The sequence below is a fragment of the Antennarius striatus genome, chromosome 21, assembly GCF_040054535.1.
Source record: "Antennarius striatus isolate MH-2024 chromosome 21, ASM4005453v1, whole genome shotgun sequence".
NCBI classification, from domain to species: Eukaryota; Metazoa; Chordata; class Actinopteri; order Lophiiformes; family Antennariidae; genus Antennarius; species Antennarius striatus.
The window spans coordinates 635,460-647,925 of NC_090796.1; the positions used below are offsets into that span (position 1 = coordinate 635,460).

Here is a 12,466-nt window from a genome sequence, read left to right on the forward strand (position 1 = left end):
GTGAGGGAAGGATGGAACGTGAGACTGACAGACGGATCGGTGCAGCTTCTGCAGTGATGCAGTCGCTGTAGGTCTGTGGTGGTGAAGAAGGAGCTGAGTCGTAGGACGAAGCTCTGGATTCACCGGTCAATCTAGGTTCCTACTCTCACCTATGGTCAGGAGCTTTGGGTCATGACCCAAAGGACAAGATCCTGAATACAAGTGGCAGAAATGAGTTTCCTCCGTAGAGTGGGGGGGGGTGTACCCTTAGAGACAGCGTGAGGAGCTCAGTCACCAGGGAGGAGCTCGGAGTAGAGCTGCTGCTCCTCCACCTCCAGCGGAGCCAGCTGAGGTGGCTCGGGCATCTGTTCAGGATGCCTCCTGGACGCCTCCCTGGGGAGGTGTTCCGGGCACGTCCTACTGGGAGGAGACCTGGAGGAAGACCTAGGACACGCCTGAGGGACTATGTCTCTGGGCCGGCCTGGGAACGCCTCGGGCTCCCCCTGGAGGAGCTGGAGAGGGAAGTATGGGCGTCCCTGCTGAGACCGTTGCCCCTGCGACCCGGCCCGGATAAGCGGTAGATGATGGATGGATGGATGGATGGATGGATGGATGGATGGATGGATGGATGGATGGATGGATGGATGGACGGACACAGCAGCTTCTTCTACACATCCAGAAGATACTGTACATCACTAGTGTGTAGCAGGAAGAGTTCATGAGCTCATGAAACATGTGTGACCATTAAATGATTAAAAAATATCAGACAAAAGATGATATCAGATTGTAATCTGAGTGATTGTCATAGCAAGAGGAAGATGGGACTGACCTAACAGAGAACCAGCTCACACCTGCTGATTTACATGTTTTTCACTGCTCAGAAAAACATGTTTAATTATTATAATTGTTCTCTAAATGCAAAATAATACCAGTCACATCGTAAAATTAATCTTGTGGTGTTAAACATCTTTAATTAACCTGACATGTGGCATTAAGCACAGCGATCTGAGGTCACCCTCCGGGTCCTCTGGTCTTTGCTGATCTTATTGATTATTGATTTAGTGTGAGTCAGATCTCAGAGCTCTGAGCCATCTAAACAATGGTCTTACAAGAAGATGTTTCTACAGTTCTTTTGAAGATTGTTGTAGGTCAGTTTCATATTAAGGCCAGTGAGATCAATGTTTGTGATTTCAGGCCATCATGCACCATGAAGGTCACATGGACGACGGGCTGACGCTGTCCCGCTCTCAACACGAGGAGAGTCGCACCGCCAGAGTGATACGCAGTACCGTGTTCCTGTTCAACCTGTTCATCAGGTGGGTGACCACACACACACACACACACACACACACACACACACACACACACACACACACACACACACACACACACACACACACACACACACACACACACACACACACACACACACACACACACACACACACACGTTGTTGCTACATAACAATCAAGCTTTAGTTTCCTGTGACATTATCCACCAGTCTAAGGAAACAAGCTGTTCTAATTTCATTTCAATGTCAGGAATGAAGTTCAGAGAAGATTTTTTCTATTCTTGAACAAACATGAGGAAGACAACAAGATTAATTCCAGTAAAAGCAAAAGTTTCACAATTACAAGACTATTCCTAGCAAATTTGAGTCAACTCAGATTTGCTTTTCAGTTTTCTGAGCTGTCACCTTTGAACATGTGTCAGAATGACAGACAGACAGACACCCAGCGTTATGTGTTATATTTACATGAAGCTACCATCTTTACGATACAGTGAGGTGTGCTGGCAGGAGCAAGCATGTTACAATCCTGCAAGCAGGGAATACCAGTATTATATTCATAATAGGCTTATCAGGCCAAAATGATTTGTGTGTACATTATATTAGCGTGTTCAGGTATTTAATCATTAAATCATGATCAGAAAATAAACATTTAAATCATTATATAATGATGATAATAATATAATAATAATAATATCAATTAAAAACTGACTGTGGCTTTCCCAAAAATCACACAACAAACAAAACATCTGCAAGGGGAAATTCCATGAACCTCTATTTTAAATTTGCATCATCAACATGCTAACAAATGTTACTATAAAAACCATAAGTCAATGAAATAATGCAGGTTTGTTGACCTGCATCTTTAAGCATGTATGGTGTGTTGATGGGCTGTAATACCAGGTGTCAGTTAGTGTCTGTCTCTTCAGTTTCATTTGATGCGGCTCCACTTTGACACACATTTGCTTGAAGTCTTCCATCATGAGATGTTGATGATAAAGGCAGAGCTCTCACCGTCCTCCTCTCTGTGGTTCCAGGGGTCTGGACACACTGAGGAAAAAGGGGAAGAGCTCCACTCCCGATCTACCAATAGACTCAGTCAGTCTGAGTCTGCAGGATTTGATTGGCTACTTCCAACCACCTGGAGACCACCTGGAACATGAAGACAAGCAAAACCGTCTGAGAGCTCTGAAGAACCGGCAGAACCTCTTCCAGGAGGAGGTATGGGCTTCCTGTCACGTTAGTCACCGCTGTGTCGTCAGTCACAAGTTGTGGTTGGATTTCACCCTCATTATAAGACATCATTCTAGAGAATCAGCACCCTCCCAGTCAAATTCTGGAAGGATGTTAGAGACTCCTCTCTGGTCTGACAGGGCAAGGGGAGGCAGAATAGTGTTGTGGATGAAACCAGAAAATCTAATCTCAGGAACATCTCAATCCTGTGAGAAAAGAATCGTTGGTCAAAGCAGATTGACTGATCACCAGAAATGTTCCTGTTGGTTTGTAGTTTAACTCACATCATATTAGATGAAGAGTTACAAATAGACATCGACTCAGGTAAATTACAATAACGCTAATAAAAGTAAAATTCAATGTTCAGGAGAGCAAAATTACACCACCGCCGTATGCACAATGTCACCCCCGGGGTTAAAGTGAAACTATTTTGTAATTACGATGGAGAAAAATGAGTGCAAAGAATCAGCAATGAGTGTTTCAAAGAGATGAATTAATGGTGTTTTTCTCAGCAGCAGGTCTTCTGTTTCCTTCCACAAACCTTCATTTGCTGTAATGAATTTTTACTCTGGGTGTCTGTTCTCATGAGTTTTAGAAATTCAGTCATTCTCACAAGACGGTATCGACTCCAGCTTCATTCACGGAGATGGATAGTGTTTCATAATGATAGGATAAATACGACATGAAATAACGCAAGAATAAACCACCAACCTGTATGTGTGTGTGTGTGTGTGTGTGTGTGTGCGCAGGGGATGATCAGTCTGGTGTTGGAGTGTATTGATCGTTTTCACGTCTACAGCAGTGCAGCTCATTTTGCTGAGGCAGTGGGATGGGAGACGGGGGAGGCCTGGAGCTCCATCCTCAACTTCCTCTACCAACTTCTGGGTACACACACACACACACACACACACACACACACACACACACACACACACACACACACACACACACACACACACACACACACACACACACACACTCATGTCTCCTTTCCTTCTAGCTGCATTGATCAGAGGAAACAGGAAGAACTGCGCTCAGTTCTCCGCCTCACTGGATTGGCTGATCAGCAGACTGGAGCGACTGGAGGCCTCCTCTGGTAGGTCGTCTCACCTCCAATGAGGGAGTTCCATTCAGGTGCAAACCACAAGCATTTGGTGCAGTTTTGAAACGAACGGATCTAATTTCTTTTCTCCACATTCGTTCAAAATGCAGTATGTTAAACCTGATTTATTGGTGACACCATGACTGATATCTGACTGTGGCCTTTATATTTTTCCAGTAGTACCAGCAGTGGTGGGCCGTGAATTTCACACCTAGGCCTTCACTAGTGCTCCGTCTGAAACAATCCAACCCTCAATAACTATTTTTTGGCCACGAAACCTTTACCGTAGCTACAGCTGCAACACACATAAAAAGCATCAATAATAACCTCGTAAAATTTCAATATTATTTAGGAATATAACCACATTTTACTCACCAAAAATCCTTTATATTTGTTCACCAAATCCATCCACCTTTCTTTCTTCAAGATTTCAAATACTCTGTCGTACAGATTATCCGTGCGTTTCAGATCCATCAAGGAGTCCTTTTCTGTCACCATTAAAGCTAATGCTGAGTCGAGCCTGCCCTGTCGTACGGCAGAAGTTTTTATTCCATTTAGGGCTGAAAATGCCCGTTTGAAAGAAGTGGACATGGGGATGGTCCCTGCCAAACACAAAAGTGTACAGCTGTCCAGTGCTGTCACGCAGATATTTCTGCTGAAGGAGTCAAAGAGATCAGGGGGAGATTTTCCTGCAAAATCATCCGTTGCGTAAATTACAGTCAGTTCTGTTCTTCGACGAGGCAGATCGAAAAGTGTTCCGTGGATCTGCGTGAAGCTGGAGAAGGCTGCATGTGGGAAAGTTTTCTGGTATTCCTGAAACTTCTGCGGGTCAAGGAGGGAGACAAACATCAGTTTTTGTGGTCATGGAATCTGGTCTGTGTCTGGCAAATACCTACTAATGTCCAGAACCCTGCCGTGGAGGTGGTGGTGGTGCGCGCGGATCTTACTCTTGACCTATTCGTGCGCTCGCAGTAGAAACACTGTGTTCAGGGGCCGCGCTGTGTTCTGGGGCCGCGCTGCGTTCTGGGGCCGCGCTGCGTTCTGGGGCCGCGCTGCGTTCTGGGGCCGCGCTGCGTTCTGGGGCCGCGCTGCGTTCTGGGGCCGCGCTGCGTTCTGGGGCCACGCTGTGTTCTGGGGCCGCGCTGTGTTCAGGGGCCGCGCTGTGTTCAGGGGCCACGCTGCGTTCAGGGGCCGCGCTGTGTTCTGGGGCCGCGCTGTGTTCTGGGGCCGCGCTGCGTTCTGGGGCCGCGCTGTGTTCAGGGGCCGCGCTGCGTTCAGGGGCCACGATGCGTTCAGGGGCCGCGCTGTGTCTGGGGCCGCGCTGTGTTCTGGGGCCGTGCTGTGTTCTGGGGCCGCGTAGCTTTCCTCGTATCGGCTCCTCTCTCGTTCAACTGTGTCACAAAACTCCTTTACCCTTGTCAGACAAAACTGTACATCCAGTTTTCTGTCCTGTAGTATTGAAAAGAGCTGAATGCTCAAAAATGGGGGCGCCAACTCTAAATCTGATTGGTTTAAGCAACAGCTGTACAGACACTTATTTTATGCTGCGCACCCTCTGAACTGGATTGTGAAGGCGTTCAGGCAGATTTCTGACCTGGCAACAAGTAATGGCTGAAATGTGATTGGTTAAATGCTTAAATATGAAAACACACGTCTGGACGCAGCGCAGCCAGCTGAAAGGCAATGAAAGGAAGCTGACAGACATTGGAATTATTTAATAAGTATTCATGGACAAAATATAATAACATCAGTCTGTGATTCAGATATTTTTTGGCCATCAGAGGAGGCCTTGCAGACCCTGACGGCCCACCACTGAGTACCAGCACACCATTAATAAACAATGGTTGATTGTAACTTGAGATATTGCTCTGAAGCTGAGGGCAGGAGTGTATCCTGAGTCACTGAGTCACCTCACCTGTGTCCTGTGTGCAGGTGTCCTTCACCTGTGTCCTGTGTGCAGGTGTCCTTCACCTGTGTCCTGTGTGCAGGTATCCTTCACCTGTGTCCTGTGTGCAGGTGTCCTTCACCTGTGTCCTGTGTGCAGGTATCCTGGAGGTGCTCCACTGTGTGCTGGTGGAGAGTCCTGAGGCGCTGAACATCATTAAAGAGGGACACATCAAGTCTATTATCTCTCTGCTGGACAAGCATGGACGCAACCACAAGGTGTGAACTCACATCAACTCATTCCACAGCTGAGGAGCTCATGTGTCATGTGTCACGTATGTAAAGAGCCTTATGCCGTTCTGTCACGCAACCAGAAAACCCACAGGCAGAATCACAGGGCAGAGGCAGAATTCTGGAAAAACAGAGGCTTTAGTCCAAAAACCAGTGAGGTTGAGTTGATTCCAGGGTTCAGACACCAATGGTGGGTTTAGGCAGACCTACAGAGACACGAGGCTTCTGATGAGGCTTCAGTTCACAACTGAAGAAGCCTCTTGGATGAGAGGAGAAACATCTTCAAGAAACTTTCTTAAAGTCCAGTGGATTGATTTAAACAGCTTTAGATAACCTTCTCTAACATTTACTATTTATCAGCTATTAGATTAAAGAAGAATCTCTAAAAACACCAACGATGTCTTTCTAAAATCTGAAGGTCTCTTAACCTGACTTCTAATTGACTTGACTTGGTTCAGCCTTGGATGACCAGTATCTAGAATTCTTCTTTGAGGTGATTTAGCTGCTTAGCTGATTCATATCCAGACACCTTCTTCTTCTTCTTGAGGAATATTAGCTCATTCCTCATGACAAAGGCTCTTCGCTGGATCCCATCAGGTGACTCACATCCTCTAGAAGGATCCAGGACTTCTTCTGGAATCAAGCCTCGATGGACTTTGAGATCTCCTTCGAATATATCCTTCTGGAACATCCATATCAGAGCTCCATCTTCCTCACAGATGGAGAACTTTTCTCCTAAAATGTCCTGATCCTTGATGGACTCCATTTAACCCTCTACATGCTGGTGTAGATTTCCAGTGGAGCAGGAAGTGAAGGCAGAGCCCTCCCCTCACCATCCAACTCACACACGATTACAGCTTCCATTTTACACCCTGAAATTAACTTCCTAGTGATATGAAAACAGTTGACATGATTACATGTCCCTCAGCTGTGAAGAACACACTGATTGGTAAACAGTTCAGTTTACCCCCCAAACCATGATACTGACGTGTGTGTGTGTGTGTGTGTGTGTGTGTGTGTGTGTGTGTGTGTGTGTGTGTGTGTGTGTGTGTGTGTGTGTGTGTGTAGGTTCTAGACGTGTTGTGTTCGCTGTGTGTGTGTCACGGTGTGGCGGTGCGCTCCAACCAGCACCTGATCTGTGATAACCTCCTGCCAGGGAGAGACCTGCTGCTGCCCACCCGCCTGATCAACCACGTGAGCAGGTACACACACACACACACACACACACACACACACACACACACACACACACACACACACACACACACACACACACAGCTGGATCGTGAGGTGTCCCTGATGTCCCCCCCAGCATCCGTCCCAACATCTTCCTGGGGGTGAGCGACGGCTCTGCTCAGTACAGGAAGTGGTACTACGAGCTGATCGTGGACCAGGCGCTCCCGTTCGTCACGGCGGAGGCCACGCACCTGAGGGTGGGCTGGGCCAACACCAGCGGCTACGCGCCCTACCCCAGTGGGGGTGAGGGGTGGGGGGGCAACGGGGTGGGGGACGACCTCTATTCGTACGGCTTTGACGGGCTCCACCTCTGGTCAGGTGCGTATCCATGGAGACGTCTGCTTGCGTTGCACTGATGTGTTTTGTAGCACGTGGTCACGTGTGGTCATCCTGGTCCTGCAGGCTGCGTGGCCCGGACCGTCAGCTCCCCCCACCAGCACCTCCTGACGGTGGAGGACGTGGTGAGCTGCTGCCTGGACCTCAGCGTTCCCAGCATCTCCTTCAGGATCAACGGCCAGCCGGTCCAGGGCATGTTCGAGAACTTCAACTCCGATGGGCTCTTCTTCCCCGTGGTCAGCTTCTCTGCAGGAGTCAAGTCAGTGTCCTCCTCTCAGCTTCAGCTGAACAGGAACATCCACCACTTGTGTGTCCCAGGACACGGATGACAATGTGAACACAGAATAACATTACATTTTTTTACAATCCGTTGTCAGGAAAAAGTAGTTATATATACTGTATGAATACAGTATATACACAGTATATATACAGTATATATACTGTATATATACTGTATATATACAGTACTGTATATATACAGTATATATACATACAGTATACGGTATATAATTTGTCTTTTCTGACCTCGGGCTGTAGAGAAATGTAATATTGTAGCTGCACCAGGGAGCACAGGAGTCCTGTTGGGGCGTCCAGCCCTGGCCAGGTTCTGTGTGAGGTGTGTGTGTGTAGTTGCCGTGGCTACAGATGAACGACAGATGAACCCAACCCCTTTGGGGGTACAGGGCCGAGGTTAAGTGGGGCCAACAGCCACTTGAGAGCACTCCCCAAACCCCCATCACGTGGGGGGTAGGTGCAGTGTGCAGGGTATACTAGTAAGGTGGCCATGTCCCGGCTATCACCAAGTACGGCCCAGCCACAAGATAGCCCCCCAGCAGGGGGCGCACAGGGGGTGGATGTTCACTTTGATAAAATGTTTGCTCTTTAACTTTTCACATGGTGGAGTCGAACCATGTCTCCCTTCACTGCTGCCCTACAGAGTGCGCTTCCTCCTGGGGGGGCGTCACGGGGAGTTCAAGTTCCTCCCTCCCCCCGGTTACGTGCCCTGCTTCGAGGCGGTGTTGCCCCGGGAGAAGCTGAAGCTGGAGTCCAGTCAGGACCAGACGGCAGCCAGAGACCTGCTGGGACCCACGGTCACCTTGAGCCAGGCAGCGTTCACCCCCACCCCGGTGGACACCAGTCAGGTACGGGCGGGGGTCAGGGTGAGGCGGCGGGACACGAGATCGTGAATAAACACTGTTTATAAGAAGTGTGTGTGTGTGTGTGTGTGTGTGTGTGTGTGTGTGTGTGTGTGTGTGTGTGTGTGTGTGTGTGTGTGTGTGTGTGTGTGTGTGTGTGTGTGTGTGTGTGTGTGTGTGTAGATCGTGCTGCCGCCTCACTTGGAGAGGATCAGGGAGAAACTGGCTGAAAACATTCATGAACTGTGGGTGATGAACAAAATCGATCTGGGCTGGACCTACGGATCAGTGAGTATCAACACGCTTCAGGCGTGTTGTGAGTATCAACACGCTTCAGGCGTGTGCAGCAGCTGTTTCCTGCATGAAGGGTCACACACCCAGGAGTGTGTCCCCTCAAGAGAACGTTCATTTAAGGCAGAAATGGAGAAATACATGACCAAAAGGGTTATAAATGATGTCATTTAGCTTAGTATGCATGAATAGTGGACGCGACCTTTGCCCTTTTTGCCCCACAGAGAACATCAGAACTAGAAACTGTTTGATATGGACGCGTCAGGTCCGAGTTAATGAAGCAGGCATGTTATGTGTTCATGAACACGCGTCGCCATAGGGGTCATAGGGGGTCATAGGGGGTCATAGGGGGTCATAGGGGGCAGTGGATGTGGCTGATATACTGATATGATATGTTTAGTTTATGTTTTTTTTGTAATATTATTCAGACGAAGTTGGCTTTGAAGAGGAGGACATGAATCAATAATCAATAATTGATGCAAGGCTGTCACGATGCCGTTACACACATTTTTATTCAGCTGCTAAGAAACATTTTAGTGCGATATTTATCACAACATTTGAAGAAAAGTTGTATAAAGCATCCATCTGAAGCTTTTTATAAAGCTGTGGCGTTGAATGGCTCATTCCCATGTATCAGCGTGTGTGTGTGTGTGTGTGTGTGTGTGTGTGTGTGTGTGTGTGTGTGTGTGTGTGTGTGTGTGTGTGTGTGTGTGTGTGTGTGTGTGTGTGTGTGTGTGTGTGTGTTTCAGGTGCGAGATGATAACAAGCGACAGCACCCGTGTCTGGTGGAGTTCTCCAGACTTCCTGAACAGGAGCGGAGCTACAACCTCCAGATGTCCTTAGAGACGCTCAAGTCAGTCACTCAGTGTCTGCAGACGTCAGCATGAGACACTCAGTAGATCAGGTCATGTGACACCGGGAAGGCCTGAGGTCACATGATCCTTTCATTCAGTGCATGATAATCTGTTAGATAAACGTCTGCTTGATGTGAAACACCAGGACATAAAACTACATGTTTGATTGTGTGTGTGTGTGTGTGTGTGTGTGTGTGTGTGTGTGTGTGTGTGTGTGTGTGTGTGTGTGTGTGTGTGTGTGTGTGTGTGTTACAGAACTCTTCTGGCCTTGGGTTGCCATGTTGGCCTCTCAGATGAACACGCTGTAGAGAAGGTCCGAAGCTTGAAACTGTCCCCAACGTAAGTCACTGGAGCATCAGCAGAGGGAGGCAGAATGGCCTTCTTTCATAGAGATGGGGGGGCAGGATAATACTGACATTCAGTGGGGGGCACTGCCCCTGAGATGAGGCTGTTAGTTGTCAGTACAGGAGTGTGTTTAGCAGCCTTCATGTGTGTGTGCAGCTACGAGCTGTCCAGCGGCTACAAGCCGGCCCCCCTGGACCTGAGTCACATCAGACTGACCCCCACACAGGAGGCCATGGTGGACAAACTGGCTGAGAACGCTCACAACGTCTGGGCCAGGGACCGCATCCGCCAGGGCTGGACCTACGGCATCCAACAGGTGCACTTTACTAATCCTGGAGGAAATGGCACATATATAACAAATAAATAGTGGATATATAATAACATATAATTATATAATATATAATAATAATATATAATAATCATATCCACTGCTCAGGCATACATAACAAATAAATACTGGATATATAATAACATGTGATAATATAATATATAATAATAAAAATATATAATGATCAGTTTCTCTGCAGACATATACCTGCTTCCTAAAAAAGCTATAAAAATATTATATATTTGTTTTGTGGTTTTACCAAAATCAGGCCATTATCATCATAAGTTATTATTTAATTTTAGGGTTTGGAGCTTTGAAGGGGGGGGGGGGGGTTTACAGATCTACTGTGCTTACCTAAATAAAATGACTGTGCTGACTGGCCTCTGGTTGATTAAAACATATTTGAACTCATTTCTACTTCACATAATATGTCTATTAATTAATTATCTACCTGTTTGTTTGTGGCTGGAGACACACGGGACGAGGAAGAGGCACACCCCATCTAGGAGACAATTGTTGCTAACTTTTGCGTCTCTTCTCAGGACGTGAAGAACCGCAGGAACCCCCGGCTGGTGCCCTACGTCCTGCTGGATGAGAGAACCAAGAAGTCCAACAAAGACAGTCTGAGGGAGGCGGTCAGAACCCTGCTGGGATACGGCTATAACCTGGAAGCTCCTGACCAGGACCATGGTACAATTTCCACTGTTCATTGTGTCACCTCATGTACTAGATAGATGGATGGATGGATGGATGGATGGATGGATGGATGGATGGATGGATACTTTATATCTATCAGTAATTGTTGTAATTAATACAGTTATTATTGGACCTAACGTTATTATCTCATTATACAGAGGATAATTAAAGTGCGTCTGTGACTTTTCCCATCATGCTTTTCATCCTGCCTCGTCCTTCCTCAGCAGCTCAGTCTGACCTCACCAACATGTCTGCTGAGAGGTTTCGCATTTTCAGAGCAGAGAAGACCTACTGTGTGAATGCAGGAAAATGGTATTTTGAGCTGGAGGTGAGAACAACCTGATGAGAGACTTCTGTTTCCTTAAAGCATTGACATCATTTTGTAGAAAAAGAAACAGCAGTATGAATAATATAATTCCCACAGTGTGAGGAACCTGTGCATGAAGAACCTCTAAAAACAAGTCCACACCTGCATCAGGCTGAGGATACTGATCACACCTGGACCTTATCCCCCCCACAGGTGCAAACAGCAGGGCAGATGCGGGTGGGCTGGGCCCGTCCCGGATGCCTCCCTGACCAGGAGCTGGGCTCTGATGACCAGGCGTTTGTCTTTGATGGCTTCAAGGTGGCTCCATGTTCCTCTGCTCTGCTCACCCCCCCCCATGTGCAGCTTAAAGCATCCTAAAGCTGCGTGTGTCCCTCCACAGGTGCAGCGCTGGCACCAGGGTAACGAACACTTCGGGCGGGCCTGGCAGATGGGGGACGTGGTGGGCTGCATGGTGGACCTGAACGAACACACCATGATGTTCACGCTGAACGGGGAGGTGCTGCTGGACGACTCCGGCTCCGAGCTGGCCTTCAAGGACTATGAAGTGGGGGAAGGTCAGTGTCAGAAACATGGACACACACACACACACACACACACACACACACACACACACACACACACACACACACACACACACACACACACACACTGACAGTCACTAAATGAACTCCATCTGTCCGTCCCTCCCCCTGCGTGTCTTCATACAAACATCTTTTTGTCCTGAGAATGTTTTACAAGCTATACATCCCATCCTCACCAAACATGAAAGAACCATGAATAGTAATTGTGACGTTTGGGATCGAGGTGTTTCTACAGATTCTATTGTGAGTTTCCATAGACTCTCAGTGATTTTGTGTATTGGTTATTTTCTGCCTATGATGCTCCCTTCTTGGAACACCAAAGGAATGGAGGGAATGACATTTACTAATGTAACATTTTGGGTGGTTGGAATGTTAAAATGACTCTTTTTATGTTTCTGTCTTTTATTTTAATATTAAAAAGTAGAGAAAACCAGGACTACCAGTACTACATGTACAATGACCCTTTGAAATGAGAGGAATAATCCTGTTTCATTTAATTTTGTATTTTACTTTTCTTTTTCTTTTCTTTTTAAAAAATATTTATTTATTTATTATTG

At 47.2% G+C, this 12,466-nt stretch overlaps 1 protein-coding gene across 1 annotated transcript in view; it reads left to right on the top strand.

Annotated features, from left to right (window-relative positions):
• Positions 1 to 12,466, top strand: part of ryr2a (ryanodine receptor 2a (cardiac)) — a 137,270-nt gene that overhangs the window by 45,826 nt on the left and 78,978 nt on the right. The window contains exons 12-28 of the mRNA XM_068306304.1: positions 1,174 to 1,295; positions 2,306 to 2,489; positions 3,251 to 3,386; positions 3,502 to 3,597; positions 5,648 to 5,766; positions 6,847 to 6,980; positions 7,091 to 7,332; positions 7,417 to 7,609; positions 8,288 to 8,492; positions 8,670 to 8,774; positions 9,527 to 9,630; positions 9,887 to 9,970; positions 10,133 to 10,292; positions 10,847 to 10,994; positions 11,225 to 11,328; positions 11,521 to 11,625; positions 11,708 to 11,882. Coding sequence (XP_068162405.1) covers positions 1,174 to 1,295; positions 2,306 to 2,489; positions 3,251 to 3,386; positions 3,502 to 3,597; positions 5,648 to 5,766; positions 6,847 to 6,980; positions 7,091 to 7,332; positions 7,417 to 7,609; positions 8,288 to 8,492; positions 8,670 to 8,774; positions 9,527 to 9,630; positions 9,887 to 9,970; positions 10,133 to 10,292; positions 10,847 to 10,994; positions 11,225 to 11,328; positions 11,521 to 11,625; positions 11,708 to 11,882 — 2,416 coding nt within the window. The remainder of the gene's footprint in view (positions 1 to 1,173; positions 1,296 to 2,305; positions 2,490 to 3,250; positions 3,387 to 3,501; positions 3,598 to 5,647; positions 5,767 to 6,846; positions 6,981 to 7,090; positions 7,333 to 7,416; positions 7,610 to 8,287; positions 8,493 to 8,669; positions 8,775 to 9,526; positions 9,631 to 9,886; positions 9,971 to 10,132; positions 10,293 to 10,846; positions 10,995 to 11,224; positions 11,329 to 11,520; positions 11,626 to 11,707; positions 11,883 to 12,466) is intronic.